The sequence below is a fragment of the Magnolia sinica genome, chromosome 19 (assembly GCF_029962835.1).
Source record: "Magnolia sinica isolate HGM2019 chromosome 19, MsV1, whole genome shotgun sequence".
NCBI lineage: Eukaryota > Viridiplantae > Streptophyta > Magnoliopsida > Magnoliales > Magnoliaceae > Magnolia > Magnolia sinica.
Genome location: NC_080591.1, coordinates 13,522,110 through 13,541,469, shown reverse-complemented (window position 1 = coordinate 13,541,469; position 19,360 = coordinate 13,522,110). Strand labels below are relative to the sequence as shown.

The 19,360-nt window shown below is 39.6% G+C and overlaps 1 protein-coding gene across 3 annotated transcripts; it reads left to right on the top strand.

Annotated features, from left to right (window-relative positions):
- Window positions 1–1,384: 1,384 nt before the first annotated feature.
- LOC131235032 (fluoride export protein 1-like) lies at window positions 1,385–17,735 on the top strand. Of its 3 annotated transcripts, none has more exons than XM_058232117.1 (8): window positions 1,388–1,655; window positions 1,838–1,961; window positions 5,331–5,883; window positions 10,525–10,602; window positions 13,291–13,389; window positions 14,165–14,357; window positions 15,884–16,287; window positions 17,018–17,735. In XM_058232117.1, exons 3-8 carry the CDS (start codon window positions 5,353–5,355, stop codon window positions 17,231–17,233), a joined length of 1,521 nt encoding a protein of 506 aa, XP_058088100.1. In that variant the 5' UTR covers window positions 1,388–1,655; window positions 1,838–1,961; window positions 5,331–5,352; the 3' UTR covers window positions 17,234–17,735. The 3 variants fall into 3 exon arrangements, with proteins under 3 accessions (XP_058088102.1, XP_058088100.1, XP_058088101.1); XM_058232118.1 differs by having other exon boundaries at window positions 1,808–1,961; XM_058232119.1 differs by lacking the exon at window positions 1,838–1,961 and having other exon boundaries at window positions 1,385–1,655.
- The last annotated feature ends 1,625 nt before the right edge of the window (window positions 17,736–19,360 follow it).

Below are 19,360 nucleotides of genomic sequence, written 5' to 3'. Positions count from 1 at the left end.
TCATTTAACAATTTGATCCCGCTTGTCTGCCATTCGCCGGGCGGTTCCGACCATCCATACCCGACAAAAAATTGAAAAGGAAATTTTCAATGGCCCACAGTCAACTCTGAAACGATTGAGTATTAGATCGTAGCTCATTTACTGTAGCATTGATGAGATGAACGGTTCCCTCCATCGGACCTTCCCAATGAAGCGATACATGCAGGAGAGAAAAAAATTGATACTCTGGCAGAGTGTGTGGATGATACACAGGCACTTTGAAGTTAGTTAAAAATTTCATAGATTTTGAACCCATCTCCTAACTTACAGCGTAGATTTCTCGCAAACGTCACGGTGGGCCCTACCTAGACTTTCTGCCACAAGCTGTGGCGGGCAATCCGCGTCCAATTTTAAGTGTTGGCGCATCAAGCATCATTGTAAGCGAGGAAATCAGATTGCGTACTGAGTTACTGAGCTGGGCCTATAGGTTATCCACGCCGTCCATCCGTTTTTACAGATCATTTTATTGGTTAAATCTAAAATTTAAGTATGAAAAAATCTCAAAGTAAACCACACCATGGGAATAATGATTTCCACCGTTGAAATATTTTCAGGCCCCATGGTGATTTTTATTTGTCATCCAATCTGTTAATAATATCACACAGACATGGATGAAGGTAAAATACAAATAAACTTTTGTGGCCCGTAGAATACTTTGGATAGTAGACTTTCAATTCAGACTGTTTCCCGTTGTGAGGCCCACTTGAGATTTGGATACATTTCATTTTTGGAATCAAGCCCTAAAATTATCTTGTAAAATAGATGGAAGGAGTGGATAAAATATTTTAATCACAGTGGTGTGCCGCATACCACGTACGTCGGTGGTGTGTTAAAGCCATCAAGTTCACCATGATGATTTGTTATATCGACACCGTTCATCATTTTGAAAGATTTTTAAAGAATGAGCACAAAAACATAGCATATCCAAACTTCAAGTGGACTATATCATAGAAAACACTGGGTATTTTGAATCAAGTTGATATTTGTGTTTTCCATTGAAACATATCTATGTCTTACGAGCAGTTTGGATGGCAAATAAGCGTCATGGTGGGGCACTAAGAAGGTTTCAATGACGGATGTGACGTGGTTCACTTTAAGGTTGGTTTACCTCGTTTTCGGGATAAGTCCTAAAATGATATAGAAAAATGGATGGACGGTGTGTACGTAACACATACGTCATTGCGGAACAGGTCCCTTTATGTAGTAAATACTTACTGATATCATAAATATCCCATCTGAGATTTTTCTTGTAACAATACTCCATCCAAGGTGAGGCCCATCAAATAAACGGTCTGGATCATTGAAACATGACGACAAATCCAACAGCAGTTATAGCCCCAACGTAAAATATGTTTTTTTAAAAAAAGACCAGTACGTCGGGATGTACTGTAGCAATTGACAAATCTCAAGACAAAAATAGAATCCTCTCCTCACCTTTCCAACCTCTTCTTCGAAGCTTCATCTCTGTATTTTATATAAAATAAAAGGCTGAAGACGACTGTGGGAAGCTATCCATACGCGGCCTTCTCGTCTTCCACGTGTACGGAGATCTCGCATCGTCCACTTATCATATCCACAGTCACGACGCAGCAGGACCATCTGATCTCTGGCATTTGGTTCGTTCTTGCCTTTTCAGCTTCTGATATTCTATTCATTTCTCTTCCCTTTTCGGATACTATTTCTTTTGGAGAATCCATGAAAAGCTCCCTTTGTTTTTCCTATTTTCTTTTTAAAATTTTTTAATTTTAATTCGAGTTCCGTTATTTAGATTGTGATTGGATTAGGTTTTATTTTCCAGGAACATAAAACAAGTTTCGACGGATCCGGGCCATTCATCTGATGAGGCACCACCGCCAGCATTTCAGTAATCAGAGGCTACAGATTGTTCAATGAATCTGATTTTCGGACTTTGACTGACAGCTGTGAGTTCCGTAATTTGCTTGGTTTCGTTTGAGTTAATTTTGCCACGTGTACGATTTATGTGTATCTGTATATCAAGTGTATTAAGCAGCCGAGTATCAAATAATTCCACAAGCCAGTCTTGTCCATGCGTCGGGTGGGTCACATGTGCGTGCGCGATTACGCAGTGAGTAAACCCTTTGGGGCCCACCGTGATGTATGTCTTTCATCCACGCCGTCCATCCGTTTTTCCAGCTTATTTTAGGTCATGAGCCGAGAATTGAAGCATATGCAATACTCAAGTGGACCACACCATAGGAAACAGTGGGAATTGAATGCCAACCGTTGAAAGCTTCTTGGGGGCCACAGGAGTTTTGGATCAATCTGATATATTTGTTTTCCTTTCATCCATATCTGTGTGACCTTATGAATAGGTTGGGTGACAAACTAGGAAGGTTTCAACGGTGGACGTCATCATCCCCACTGTTTTCTACGGTGTGGTCCACTCGAGGTTTGGATATGCTTCAGTTTTGAATTCGTGGCCTGAAATGAGCTGGAAAAACGGATGGACGGCTTGGATAATGACACATACGTAATGGTGGGCCCCGCAGAGTTTACTCAGTACACAATTCGCCTCCTACAGGGGCACGTTAGATACCGGCCGACCATCCATTTTTTTCAAAGGCTGTCAATGGGTGAGGTTGGCCCGTCGGATTTTTGGGCCTGGCTCACCTTGGGTTGGAATAGAGGCCTAGTGCTGGGCTGTGGGCTAATTCCCTTTTGTTAATTGGACCGGGTTGTGTCTAAGAAGAGCCCATCACACGACTCGTTTTGGTTTTAAGGACATTTTTGTAATATATCATGCATGGTGTGCCACGTCAGATGAATAGCCCCGGTCTTATACAAAACTAGATGTCTGGGCTCTGGCCTTGCATGCCATGGTCTTAAGACTCGTACGGGTCTGAAGCGAGTCGTCCGAGTTAACTCGGACAAAGTCGGATTTGATCCGGTTGGATAGCACGAGTCACCCCCAACTCAGGGGAATCTGGTTCAATGCCACTAGTCACCCCTGACTCGGGTGAGTTGGGTCGACTCAGCACCGGCTCGGGTGAGTTGCGATTTGACTCAGGGCCGAATGAGTCGCGTTGAAACAAAGCTTTTAGCAAAAACAACGAATTTAACAATCATGAATCCGGATCCTTTGATCCTCTGCTTGCAACAAACAAGAAAAATCTGTTTTCCTGCATTGTGATTGGTCTACATCATGGTTGACATTGTCAGCACTGTTGTATTAAATGCAGTCTGTGATGATGTGACTTAATCACATTGCAAGCAGTGGATCTGGATGCAACAATCACGGACAAAAGATCTATGGCTTTATTTGCTTCTCTGAAGATGTGGTTGGAACTCCATTCCTGCATGGAGGCCAAAAATGTATAGTCTAATTACATATTCCTTCACAAATTTTATTTTTTGATTGTCCACACAATGTAGATTACAGGCAATGTTTTCATGGTTGGGATTATCCAATCAAATATGGTTTTGGGCAATGGCCCATCGAAAAGTGGCCATTCTAATGGATAGTTTCGATGTTTGAGTTCCTTCACCAATGTCGTGAAAATCCAGAAAATAAATCTCTATATATCAATGCTAATATGCAAGTCCCTATGTAGAAGTCTTATGCAGTTCTCTCTTCTTGGTACATCTGGCAAACGTGTCTAGCAGTCGGGAATGTCCTCATCGGCCACTGCTGGATGGGCCATATGCGAAAGATTGGGTGGATCGGATTCCTGTAGCCATCCGATAAGCAGCCTGCAAAAGGAACAGTTAGAACAGTGGTCGACAATCAACCAGTAAACAAAAACTGGGTGGTGGGAGTTGTCCGATCATTGCAATTTTGGTCTGTATCTAGTCCACATGGTGGCCCACAAGATCAACGTGCTTGATTAACGGACATGTTTGCTATGTTATCCATGAGGAGTGATCTGCATATTGTCATTCCTCCTCATCATGCATTAAAAAAATTTGAAGGACTATTTGCTAATGACTGTTATGACTTATGTTTGTTTGCTTTTAGAGTGGTTGATTAAATGCATCACATGACACATATAATATACTAGAATGTAACAGAATATATAACATGACATATGGAAATTATCTAGTGCAAACGTTTTCATCACATTGTGGTGCAAACGAGTTTTTTTTTGTGGGTCCCACTGTCATGTGTTGATGAAATCCACTCTGACCATCAGACACCCTGTGTTGTTTGGTGAGACACCCAAAATTCAGATTAATCCATGATTCAAATGGGTCACACCAACGACCATAGTTGAGTATGGACGCCTACCCTTGATTCTCATAGAGGACCCACCATGTTGTTCATATGTCATCCAATCCGTTGATTTGAAACATCTATCTCAGATGATGGCAAATCTAAAAAATCAGACCATTTTGAGAGTTTGGTTGGGCGTGGCAAGAATCAAGGGTGGGCATTCCCTCTCAACCTTTTCTACTTGTGTTACCCATCTGAGTCATTGATTGCCTTGATTTTTGGACCCATGGCCAAACGAGGGAAGACATGCATGATGGTTGGAGTGGTTGTCATCAACACATCACTCTGGGCCCCAACAACTATTTCCACCACACTGAGAGAGAGAGAGAGAGAGAGAGAGAGAGAGAGAGAGAGAGAGAGAGAGTTTCTAGTTGCATCTAGCCACTGGGATAGTCCGATCAATAGTTGCATCTGGCCACTGGGAAAGTCCAATCGATCAATCTGGACTGTCTATTAAGTCTAAAACATGTTTTATGGGCCACTAAACAAAAATCACACTGATTTGATGATCCAATCCATCCCTGCTTTCTCCTCATTTTAGTGGCCATCCTTTTTACGATCCATGTGTGGAATGGTTAGGATTGCCCAACAAAAGTCACTCTTTAGAATCATAAACAATCTATGATGGTACCCAACAAATAGGTTTATGAATTTTTTTAATGGATCTATTTTTGTGTAAATAATGTTGACTGTCCATATTGAAAAAAAAAAAACTAATGATCAGATTGTTACTGTAATCAGAATGTTGTGATATATGCATGGTATCTCATGAACTATGTTGGATCCAATGGAAAGTCTAGAGTGATTGTTTCAATTGTTAAGTGTCTCAATGCAACTAGGAGCATTTCTCATTTAATGTGTGTCACAGATAGATAGATATAAAGATATCTACATATGTATAGAAGAGGAAAAATCATCATGTGAATGCAACAGAACACGATCATCATCATGCATTCAATCAATCATCTCTTATATTCATGCAATTCTACTTCCATGATTCTTGGCATAATGCAAACTCCATGCGGGTACTTTCAATAACCTCATTTTCTTGTCTTTGCAGCACCAGGACTTCATCTAAGACAATGGAATCTGGTACTAATGGTACAGATGGAGAATCCCAAAGAGTTCGACCATACAATGGTGCTCCTGAATTGGTCTCATCATCATCTAGTAGACGTGAAATGATAGATTCATCTAGTTCATTCCATCAAGCAAACAATATCGAAACAAGGAAAGAATCATTTCGTAGTTTGGGCAATTCGGGTTCATGGAGATACGGTTCAATAAGCTTCTCACGTGGGGTTTCTACACAAGCACTTGAGGATATTGAGAGTGAGATCGTTGCACGAGCAGGGGATGATGGATGTAGCAGAAGTAGCAGCCTGCGGTTTGAGGTGAATGAATTGCATTCCATTGAGAATGGAGTTGGGACAATTCCTATTGATCTGATCATACAGTCCAACATCTGTGATACTTCAATGCTGAATGTTATGTCGGCGACGTCACCAATGACTTCTGAAATTATTTCTCCTCTTTCATCCGATGCTTTCATATATTCAAGAGACAATGAATGCAGTGATTTGCAGAAGCAGAATACACCTGGACCTGGCAAGGTAAGTTAATGGTACGTGTATTTTACTTGTCATAGATGGTTGTAGGCCTTGTATGTATTTATGTATGCGTTTTGCTAACGACCCCACCTTCATGAGGTCGTTACAACTTCCAGTGTCCCTGAAGCTTTTTAATTGACATGTGGGATGCCTAACCATCAATCTGAACTGTCCACTCTTTCATACAATTAGAGGGGCCATGGTGTAAAAAATCGTGATGATCCTAAACACGACTCTCAAGATTAAGTGGAGAAACAAAATAGGTTCAATCATCATTTGAAACATCTAGCCGATAGATCCCATTTTGTATTCTTTATGATTTCAAATTAGCACTTTAGTTCAATGAGTCTAACAATGGGATCTATGGCTTTTAAACAATGGACAGTTCTAGCAAACTAGCCTAGTTCAAAGGGTTAGGATCATCGAATTGGTGTCATTCTTATACCATGGCTTGCTCGGAATGGTACTGTTCAATGATCAGTCCCAATTAATGATTGGGTTCCCACATAGTATTCAAAAGGTTAGGGGATGTGTGTGTGTAGGTGTGGGTTCTGATGGGGGCATTAGCAATGTCCCCAAACCTTTTAAATGACACGTGGGATTCTCAATCATCAATATAGACCATCCATTCAAGCCATGGTGCAAAAATCATACCAATTGGATGATCCTAAGCATCTGATCAATAGCATGGAAAATGGATAGTCAAGATTGAGCAGAGTGACAAAATAGGTCCAATTGTCATCTTGAACCATCTATTCGATAGATCCCACGTTGTATTGCTTATAATTCCAAAGTAGCACTTTGGTGATTCTAACTATGTAATCTATGTCTCAAAAAAAAAAAAAAAAAAACAGACTATTAGAACAAATTGGCTTCATTCATAAGGTTAGGATCATCTGATCAATGTGATTTTTGCACTTGCTACCTCATCATGGTACTATTGAACGAATGGTCTGGATCAATGATTGGGCATCCCATGACCCACCATGGCCCACTGAGATTTGGTTTAGACATCTAACCCAACTATTGTGTGTCCCACATGGATGTGGTTCACAACTAATTTTAGGCCATTCCAAAACTCAGAGGGCCCCACCAAGTGATTTCAAATGTTTTAGGCATGATTTCACATTATTTTAGATGGTGTGGCCCAATTGAATTCCGTATACAACTATTTTTTTAGGCATCCCATGACCTAAAGGGGACCCACCAAATGCATGGTGTGGATGTCCGGCACCCATCACGGTGGGGTTTACAAAGATCAACCTCATGGGAAGCTCTGGTGGTACCCACCAAATGCACAATGTGGATGTCCCATGAGGTCAAGCTCCATGGGCCCCACCGTGATGTGTTCTGGACATCCACACCATGCATTTAGTGGGTCTACACTAGGTCATGGGATGTCCCAAAAATGAGCTGCATTTGGAACTCAGTTGGGCCACACAATCTAGAATCATGTGAAATTATGCCTAAAACATCTAAAAGCACTTGGTGGGGCCCACCTGAGTTTTGAAATGGCCTGAAATTTGGTGTGACCCCTCATCCAAATGGAACACACACAATGTATGAGTTGGATGTTTGAACCACATCTCAGTGGGCCTTATAAACAATCAGGAAGGTTCCAATGGTGGGTACCCACCTAAGTCATGGATTGGCCTGATTTGCCCATGGCCCACCATGGAAGGGTGCCTCTAATTGATGGTGTCGATATTTGACACGGATTACAGTGGGGCCCACAAAGCTTGACCTCATGGGAAGCTCCCATGAGGTCAACCTCATAGAACCTCACACACACACACACACACACACACACACCCCTGTTCTTAGATTAGAAACTGTTGGTTTCTTTGGTGGAAAATGCTTAAATCAGTATATATTATTAGATCAATGCAAGGGGTCTCTACTCACATACTATGATTAGTACAGTAGTCATGGGCACATGTGCTAGTTTGGTACTCATGCAGAAGATTTGTGTGTGCACCCTGGCCTGCAAATTAGGCTGGCCCATAGTTGTTAGGTTCAATTCTTGATTCTCTGTTTCTCACGTATCCAATTTGCTTAGTATGACTCTCTTTTAGTTCGTTAGATTGTGGCATCAATTTGCAGAGTTCATTGAATTGATTCTTTCAGTTTACTGTAAATCTACCTCAATCATTACTCTTGGTCTTATGTTTGCATCTTCTTGAGTTCAATATTTCATCATAGATGTAGATCTCCCAATTTTGAGTGAATTTATGGCTCAAGGATTCGTAAATTTCAAAATTTTAAGTGGAATAGAATAGTGAATTAGGTTAATTTATGGCCTTACGGATTGTTTGGCACTCGGTTTATTTTCTGTTGTGTGGGCGTGCCAAAATCGATACAACGGCTTGATTCAAACTAATCAACTTTGACCCCAGGCGCCAAAATAAGCAAATACGTCCAATATGAACGTATATAACTAGATTCTAAGAAGATCAGTTGCTTACTCAACCACTTATAGAATTTGATAATGATTAGGCAATAATTGGAGGGTGGGGTTCTTCATCTGAAGATGGTTTACTTTGTGCTTTCTATAAGAAAGAACTTTTAGAATACCAGTGCAAATCAAACAAAAGGAAAAACTCACAATCGGTCACTAGGAGCAACTGCAACAATGCGTCTCTTAAAAGAGCTCCTTGATATTGGATAAAGAACAAATCTAGCGTATGAGCATAGACTTGGATTACATCTAAAGATTATGCCTAAGAATTATCATCACTCCTAAGATAAGCTTAGATAAAAGATAAATTGATAGATTTGATTGATTGTTGTTGTTCTCTGTCACATTCCTATACCATTTATAGATTTCTACTGCAGCTTATTCTTCCAGATCCTTCCTCCATTACTGCAATGGTTACAACAGTCGAAAAGTCTCTCTAGATCCTTCTTTTGTGATTGTCTGATGACGTGTAATATTAATTCTTCTAGATGTTTCTCTCTTTAATATGGCATTTGAACCATTGCCACGTAGTTTTCCAAATGCTTTTGTCTTTCTTTGACACGTTTCCCTCTGTCCGTTCTACTTATGAACACTTCTCGGCTGCTTGTTTCACTTCTGTCGATCAAGGTTTTTTTGCCTTCGGTCACCTTTTATATCTTGAACAGCTTGACCACATTTCTTGTATGTCGACCACAACACTCCGTCGAACATCCACTGACGTGGATAATTAGATTTATGCCAACTGTAATCCTACAAAAAACGCTCAAAATCTTTGAAGATCTTTTTATCCACTTCCTATTCCGTGTGCAATGCCACATGTTGCCCTCGTATTGGCTCTTTCAGAATAGCCTGAAGTAGGGTACAACAAGGGATAACTATTCAATGAGTAGAATTGGCCAAATTTATAGCAAACTATGAATTGTTTTAATCGGACAACTAGGTTGGGTCCACTATCAGGTGGGCCTTACCTTTATGTTGAACGGGAACTAATGATCAATCTTTGAACCTCCCTTTTCTAGACATTGGTGTAGCCTATGGACTAGCCTGATCTCTGGGCCATGGCACAAACACACTGGGCCAACCTTATGGGGGGCCCCAAATTCCCACATATTTGCGTCTGCATGTAGGATTCGGATCTTACTTCAGCTTTGCAGGGATCCAATCATTATTTTTGGATGTAATTAATGAGATTGCTGATTTCTAGTTGACAACACAAGGAAAATGCAAATAGAAGCGTGCATTTGGATGCACAACCAAAATTAAAATGTGAACATTCAGGTCGATAAAGAGAACCGTAGGATTTTGATGATGTAGATTCATGATGAGCAAGTAGCAGCACCCTAAAATTGCAGTCATTTTTCTCTCAAGCTGAACTTGAAAGAGCATACATGATCAGGCTTTAGAGCATAGATAAAGGTTGTTGATTATTTGCAAGTGGTTTTGTACATCTTCAATCGCCTTCGAAAAATACTAATTAGTTGTCAGCAACGAGTGTATTTTTAACTAAGAACACCACATTTGGGAGAGGTATTCTTATAATCTTAGGACTATTTACCTAGTCCTCTTGGTAGTTGCATCCTCACAAGGATGTAGAGGCTTTGACAATGCATGGTTTCTCCATCGAAGGCTGCACCTAGGCTTGAAGTAGCTTCTTGATGCCATTGATTATCACCAATATAACTTTAAATTTGTTTCCTGCAGTGTTACAAACTTTAAATTTGTATTGTGTACTGTTGATTGGGTTTTTATAGATTCTGGGAATGGCAGCTGGCATTCGGTGCTCAGTTCCCATGTCAGACAGCATGTGTCACAGGTCGGGAACAAGAATAATGTTGGATGCTGGGAACATTTGTTGGACGAAAAATAATGTTGTTTAGCTGATCAGGCAGATCAAGTATGTATCAGAAAAATGGACGGTTAACAAAAAGAAGTCCAAGAGTACAAATTCAGTACACGTTGCTAATGTGATGAGTGTATTATCCTGATTTCTGGTATATGGCATATTCACGGTGCATACTACCCAATGAATGGCCTAAATATCTGACACATATGCCATCAAACCTGGGAACCAGGCACCACATGGTGGCTGTCATGCTGTGCACTGGAATCTTTCAAAGCCATGCTGATTACAAGTCTTGAATGTTATTAAAATGAGCAGGTATCTCAATTTTAGCTTTTTATCACAGGTTAATCAGAAACAAGCTCCTTGGTTGTTGGAGTACATATCATGCCTTTTTCATTTAGCTGTTTTTGGAATTTTGGGGGTAAGCTTCCATATTTTTTTTATCGGCTGTACTGTTAGAATTGTTCTTATCAAACATACTATATATAGACTCTCTTGCTATGTTATCTTGACACTTCAAAATGGGTATTGTGCCCTTGTCTGATGCTTCGTTTTGGTGTAAATGCCATAATCAAAGCCATAGCGCCCTTTTGATGGTTATAGACAGTCATGTTAGGCCATTTGGATTTTCCAATTTGGTCAAAAATTTCACAGCAAGCTACATTCAATTATCTTCAAATGCTACTTCACATTCACCAGTCAAGGAAAAAGAAAGTCCACTTCACATTTTTAATTGCTTTATTTATTTTTGAAAATTGTCATGTTGATTCATGCAAAATCACATTACAATAGAGATATAACTATATTTTACAGATTATAACAAGCTACCAATTTGGGCAGCCTACATTAACTTTGAGACCCCATTTCGATCGCTCATCATGGAGTCAAAAAATCTTTACATTAATAATGCATTATTGGAAGATGACTTTTGGATGGTTCATTAGAATTATGATATTCAGTTATTATGCATGTATAATGAATTGTTTTCTTAATCTTCAGAAGCTTAATTAGACTTATAAGCTTAGTTCATTCCATATGTTATTCTCACTGTTGTTTTCTCATCTCCCTAATGTCCAATACCTGTCATTCTCTTCCCAGTGGACCCCACTTCATGTATAGTCCAAATCAATGACTGGACCTCTATTATAATCAATATGCATCTTTCATTCTCCTATCAACTATTGGATGGTTAGGATAATAAACTCCAATGACTTTTAAGAGGGATTGACAATTAATGGTGGGACCAAATTCAACCAACATCAAAGATGAACAGTCTGATTGGGCTAAAATTAGAGATGAATGTCTGATTGGGCCTCCCTTTGATCAATGTGTTATTTGCACAAGGCTCAAGCATTCATCATAATCAAAGTTCTGATTATTGAATCAAGTCTTTAAATGCTAAGAAAGAGAAAGGTCTAATCATCACCCATAAGATTTTACTTTTTTCTCTAACTCTGAAAGTAATCAATGACAATATAAAAGATCTTAAGGACTAATTCTACCATTCCTCATTCCACATCAATGGGTCACTTTTGCTCAACCACATACACATGTTGTTTTGTTTCTTTTTCTGTTTCTGTTTCTTTCTTTTTGTTTACACATCTTTCATTTTGTGTCTCATTTCGCATTTCTACATCTCTGAGGATATAAGGGGCAAACATCTATAATTTTAGTACTACAGTCTGTGAAGAGAAAAGCATGCATGTTTATTCATGATGTATGTTGAGAGCAGGGGTAGTCTTGTAATTTTACATAGGGGCGAAATCAACACTTTTGTGACTAAACACAATGTGAAGCAATAATTTTGAGAAATAAGACATGCATTTATGTGAAAGTTATGGCAGATGTGGATGTTTGTACTTAATAGAATTTACAAATAATAGCTAACTGAACTTGTGTTTTCATATCATTTGATCCAATATTGTGGATGGACTGATATCCCCTAATTGTTTTCCGATAGTGATGGCATTATGATCATTACTCAAATGTGTTATCCCTTGGCTCTTCCCTTCGATCAAAATCTTTTAATCTTTCTGTGGACATGTTAGGTTTGGTGATGCAGGACCATCCGATGATCGAATGGTAACCACAAATGGTGCTATTTCTGACCATTGAAATTCAACTCCATCCAAGGGTATAGATTAGTTATCCAAAAAATCCAACCATCTAGATTGAAAATTCTTGATCATCTAAACATCTAAATTGAAGACATGGACATCCCAACCGTCCGTAATTGTAGAGCAACCTAAATCTTTCTATCCTTGTTCACTGTCATTGATATCAAGCATTAACTAACTGTTGAAAACCCTTCTTTTGATAATTTAATTGCAATGATCCGCATTTCGTGGTACAACACGGATACCCGTCCAAATGAGCCAGGGGCTTGAACCCAACAAGCTTCATAAACTAATTTTGCAAAGTCTAGAACCTCCTGTTATGGATTTTTCATCTATTGGAGACGTTGGAATTATTTGGAACCCAGAACTCAAACCTAGGAACACCTAAGTAGAGCTCTGGTCATAACTTGTGAGGCTTCACATGCAATGGAATTTATAATGGTTGTGTTCGGTAAATCTCAAAAGGCTCGAGTTCAAAAAATATCTATTTGCACAGTAGAAATTCAGAAATTGTCTTCCAATCCTTTAATCACAAATCTTGCACAATGGTTGTGTTCGATTCACAATCATTGACATTGAGTTGTGAACATTCTGTTTAAGAGGAAAGGGCACAACTAATGATGTTTCCTGGTATAATTAGGAATCAGTCCTCAAATTGAAGTTATTTCCTATCATCTCCAGCTTGAAAGGGATGTAGTTGCAATTTGGAGCCCAATCCTCAACCGAGAACACTAATTTCAATTTGGTTTTTTCCACCTATTAGACTAATTCTTGAAATACAAACTGATAGTGTTTCCAAATGCACCCTAAATGTTCTATATGATTCGTCATTGATCTCGGTACTCAAACTTGTGTGTTTGTGGAAGCATGGTTACTGATTTAAGAGTTAAGACCAACAGACAATATGATAACACTCCTAATATTGCCCTATCTACATCTGCATATTTTGTGAGAGACTAATTGTGATATGCATGGCTTTTATTTATCACTAGGTATTGTTGAGGTATATACTACAAAAGTTGTTTGGCCCTAACGTCTCTGGCCTTACAGCAGATGGAACGGCTTTTTACCTTGACCTCCCATCTAACATTGTCAGTACTCTCTCTCTCTCTCTCTCTCTCTCTCTCTCTCTCTCTCTCTCTGTAGGTGGGAAGGTCTCACATCCAACTATTTGTAGATGAAAAAGTGCGCAAATAACTGTCTGGGGCCCACCATGGTGTATGTTTGTCTTTTAATCCATCCACCAGGGTCGTTGCACCATGAAAATGGGTGGCCCAAAAATAAGGATGATCCAATCGTCATGCAGGAATGATGATAGAAAACAATGGATTACCACCCAAAAACCACCAAAATCATGTGGTAAACAAATGATGGTTGAATCATCATGCTTTATGGGGCATCATTTTTTCATTATGGGCCAACCCTCTTAGACCTATTAGATGGCAAAGTACACCACGGCGGGCCCCATGCCACAACTAGTTGTAGTGTTGTAAGGAAGACCTTTCCTCAAGAACACCTAAAATTGTATTGGGATCTTGCAGTGGGTGCACAGTGGTTGAACTGCTCAGGAGCTGTAATGGAATCCGCCATGGGCCAGAAGTTATCCCATTTAAACAATCCTAACCGTATGACAAAGGGAAAGTCAATAGCCAGTTCGTATTTGTTGGACTGAATTGATGGAATAATTACTATCATATGGGTGCTGCAAATTCTGGCCATCGCCTATGTGGTTCCAACCCTTGCTAGGTTCCAGTCACCAGTACAATGCCTCAAGATTCTGGGGAATAGAGAGTAAAGGCATCTGTTGAGGCGTTGGCCTTTTTCACATTACAATGTATATATTCATGTGTTTGTGTTTTCCTTTAGGTGGGTTCTTTCTTGATGGGCTGGCTGGGTGTCGTGTTCAAAGCAAACATAAGCCGTGTCTCTGATCTGGTAGCCATTGGACTGACCACAGGATTCCTGGGCAGCCTCACCACTTTCAGTGGTTGGAATCAGAAAATGCTGGAGTTGTCTGCAGATGGCCGATGGGTGGTTTCCATTGTTGGTTATATCATAGGTAAAGTGAAACACAACAAGGACAATGATATGGTCGGACCACTTTGACTGAAATCCAGACCCACAGATATGAAAACGATCTGTTGACACTACATCTCTGACCATGTCATTCTCCATCTAGTGAAGAACTGTTGTATGATGAGTCACAATCTGTGCTTTTGAGTCTGGCAATTTGGATACTTACCTGGGTCCCAACTAGTGGCCCCTGACATGGATGGACCACATTAAAAAGACAAAGGTCGTGTTTGGATGCTACTTAAAATCGATGATGTCTGATACGTAATTGCTGTTAATTAAAATAAGATGAACTCATTTTTAGGAAGCAACCAAACAAGGCCTAAAATGACCCTTATTTACGGTGTTCTCCGAATGGACAATAAAAATAATATGGGAAACTGATCCCCCACTTGCGACGGTAGTCCCGGTCCGGGCATTTGGATTATCTAAATTGTGCCAATTTTGAACAGTTTGGATTGCTGCCCATGTTTCTACCTGACTGCAGTGAGGCCCATAACAGATATCATGATATGTATTGGTGCAGATTGTAGATTTTCACAATGTTTGCCAAACCCATACATATCTAGACCACGGCTAATACCGCGCATTTGTGAGATCTAAGCTTTCCTTGAAGTGGGCCAGTCTGTTTTGATCTTTTTATCCATAATAATCAGGCCATCCTAGTCAGATGTTTCATAATGTGCAGAACAAATGGATGGCTAGAAAAATAGTTTATAGCTGTCCATTTCTTTTGTATCTGAAGGTCATTGGTTCACTTCAATGAAATCTAGTGGCCTTTTTGGTAGATGCTGAAATTTTGTTCCTCTAATTTTAGTTTATTGCAACTATGTATTAGAGGTCATATTCTTTGTTATTATTATTATTTTTTTCCAGAAGGCAAGCAAAAAACTCTCATTTCCTACTAAAGGGCACGCAGCCCAAGAAAAATAATCTTGATAACCAACATTCAGAGTAAAAACCCTAGAGCTCGACTCGATGTCCAACCAAGTCGAGTTGGCTCGAAGACTCAGCCAAGTCTTTACTTGACTCGATCTTTTCTATAAGAGTTTATAGAAATTTAATATAGTTATTATAGCATGAGTAATATAAAACAGCTAAAAAAGCTTGGAACGATGTCATGTGGTGCATGGGTAGAGCCTCTTGGTTTCAAGGCATGAGTCACAGTTCCAAATCAGATTAAAGGTTAGACCAGGCTTTAACCAAGTGGCTTGGCCTGGGTTGACCTAGTTAGCTGTCTGACTCAATGAGGCTCACCAAGTTAGGAGTGAGTTTCACGGTGACAGCTCGAAATCCTGCCTACTTGAGTTGTGTCAGCGAGTTTTAGAATTTTGCCAACAATCATAATCTCTAATACATAATTACAATTAACTAAAATGAGATGAACCCATTTTTAGGCGTCTACCAAACAGGCCCTGAACTTATGATATTGCATGGATCAAAATGCACTTTCACCAGTATGTATTTACAGTAATATTTGCTATTTACAGTAATACTTGCTATTGTTGCTAGATACGGGGATTGTATATTTTTTCATCGGTTTCGGGGTTTGGACTGCCAGAGGTTTTCGATGGCTTTTGAGTCGACTTGGCGTGAGGAATTTGGTTAGATGGAAGGTGGATAGTTGCAAGCGCCACTTGGTAGCCTTGTTGGTGTTGGTATTGATGCTGGCCTTGTTATGGGCTATGAGTGGGGCATTGCTGAAGACCCGATTGGAAGCTGATAAGAGCAGTGCCCAATTGTGGTTGGCCTGCATCGTCGGGCCTCTAGGTGTGTGGGCTCGGTGGTTCCTCGCCCGGCTCAATGGTCGAGGGTTAGGAAGGAAGGGATCGATGAAGTGGGTCCCGTTTGGGACTCTCCTTGCTAATGTAATTGCAGCTTGTCTTATGGCAGCACTGGCCACAACAAAGAAAGCAGTAAGATGCCTGCATGCTTATGAAATGCTCACACTTGAAGTGTCCTTGAACAACCATCCAACCTTTGATCAGACAGCTATAAGGTGTGACCACTACTTGAGAAGGATGCTACTGTGGTGACTGCAAAAGATTGCATGGCTGCAAAAATATCCCACATTGTAATTACAGTGTGGGATATTGTTATGTGAGTAAAGTCGTGCAGGGGCCACCACCTTCTAGCCCTCTGATCAAGATGGGACAAAACATAATTCCAAAACTCGACCGAGTCAGCTCAATTTGGCAAGATTTTGATTGAGTTCTAGGAAACTTGCCGACAAGAGTGACTCGGATGAGTCTTGACAGACTCATTATAAACTCGATTGACATAACATGACTTGACTGAATTACTCACGCATTCAGCTGCTATTTTGACAAAATAACAAATAATCTTAGCGTCAAAACTCGAACTCACGACCTGTTTCCAAAGTGGGCTAATATGCTACCAGCCCACAGTGTTTTAGTAATGACCAACAAGCTTAATAGCAAACCAGAATACAAAATAATTTATATAACTATTAATATACCGAGTCGAGATGAGTTTGATTCGGTCTAGTCTTCCAGTCGAGTCGAGTTTTTTGGTTTTTGAACTATGGGAAAAGTGGGTTCTCCTATGACTAAGGTTTCGTTTTTTGTTTTTTGTTTTTTGGATATTTGAGTAACTAAGGCAAATGCTGGTTTTTGCACTACGCAGGTTAACACGAAGCGGTGTGAAATCATTGTGAATGGCATTCAGCTTGGGTTCTTAGGTTGTTTAAGCACTGTTTCTACCTTCGTCGCTGAGGTCTATGCTATGGCTCATAGCAAATGCCCATGGAGAGCAGCTGTCTATGTTGCACTCACAGTTGTTCCCTCGTTTGCCTTGGGGACATTGGTATACTCTGTGCCTGTTTGGACGAAGGGATATTAATGTGGTGGCCCACTGGTAATCAATGTCTCTCCAAATTTACATGTGTATACAATGACACATCGGTATGTATTTCATACGCCGGAGAAATATGACTATGCACATGCTTGCACCCTGCTACTATACACATGGTATGCATCGATCACAATCCAAACGATCTGTAACATTGGACGCTGTGTCGATGGTCATATCCCAGAAATCAGATTCAATGGACTCCTAATATCCTGTTTTGATTATGGAATTTTGGACCACTATGTTTTCCGTGACCTTTGATCTAATGTAGTTCCTTTGGTCATGACCCATATACTGTCAGCCCCAATATTTGAATGGCTTGGGACTGGGCCACATGTATGCCATGTGTATAGCGGCTGCACACGTGGCTATAAATGGATACGCCGCCAGAGTATCAACAGCTTTGTCTTGGACAGTAGCATCAACTTAAATGCATTTGATTGAATCTGAAAGGCATCAATTTGAATAATATTCTATCTTCATTTGATTTCTATTATATATTTTTAAGACAAATTTCTCATTTTCTTATGAGATTTCTTGCGAGTTGAAAATCATGAGCTTGTCTTGATCCTAGCCATTCGTGGTGGATATCCTGAGTAATCCCCACATTGGCTTGTTAATCAAACTTCTAACCTGTCTGATTTATTACTACTATTATTATTAATATTATTTATTTTGAAACTTGTTTTTGCATTCTTTCGATTGAGATTAAGAAGAGGATTAACATTTCATAAACGAGGATGTGTTAGAGTTGATTTTCTGTCTGTTGCATTGGTGGACCCCTTGCAAGTTACAAGAGAAAGCACAACAAAAATCTTACTTACATTCAGGAATAGCAGTCTCGTTGGGCAGTCTGATCTTAAAAATGAGGTGTATTTTTTTTCCTTGTATTTGTATATTATTCATATTGATTAAATCTAGCTTGATAGATTTATTTAGGAACATTGTAACAAGATTTTGAGTTGGTGCACGTTTATAAATGTTGCACTTTAACAGTACAAACTGTTGATTGGTGCCTGTGGTAACTGATCTGGACCATCTAATCAGTGAGGTACCTCTTGCCCATTGGAGAGATCAAGGAAAAAAAAAAAAAAGAAGAGAGAGAGATTCAAGAAAAATAGAAGCTACAATTAGTGGTCATTTGTTTGGCAAGTGTGAATTAGTGTGCATATGAGAAATTAAGGTTGTTTGGTTGGAATGAATTGGTGTGAAATGGAAAGTTGCTTTTGGATGTCTTTTGAAATCAATCTATTTTGCACTCAATTGGTGTGAGAATCAGTAGTAAATGGAAATTTGGCTTCCTTTTTAAAGGTAGAAGAGTCATGGAAATAACCAGGGTGTCGCTATGCTACTAATCCACCGTACACATATCACGCTAATTACTCTTCCGAAAAATCCAATTAATTGCCACATTAGTAAATCACACTAATAGAATGATCGAAAGTGTCCAAACGTTAGCTAAACGATGGGTGGTTAAAAAAATTGACAAGTCACGTTGTTTGAGATCCTTACATTCGTGGTCCATTTGAAGCTTGCAATTTTTTCATTTTTGGCCAAAGTATATATTTCAACGGGCTTATTAGAATTATTCTTTCATATGTTACATATACATACTAATTTGGGCTATTAATGCTGATTTACTTAATCAAATTCAGGTTCGTGTGGGTGTACTATAAAATTCAATACATTTCAATTACTATGCAGTCAAAAATAATTTTTGGATTCTAATGAATTTCAATTACAGACTACCAAACACAGCTAAGGATTCTAATTCATATGGAATCCGGGGTAATGTGATTTTTCATGCCAAAAACAACTCCTTAATTTAAAACACCCTTTCAGGTGGTCCATCAATTGGTTGATCCTGATTTACTGACATTTGCTGATCTTATGGTTATTTGGTGGTCAGATCCACCCGTTGATTGACGTATTCACTACTACCAGTTTATATATGCAATGGGCCTATATCAGTATTCTGTAGAGACTGATAAAAAAGAATAATTCGAGTGGCTGGCAGAGCACAACCATTCACACGTATGACTGCCGCTGTACACGATCCAAACCTTTCAAGTCATTGGACCTGCTGTAGGTGGGCCATATCTCTAGAATTAGATTTGA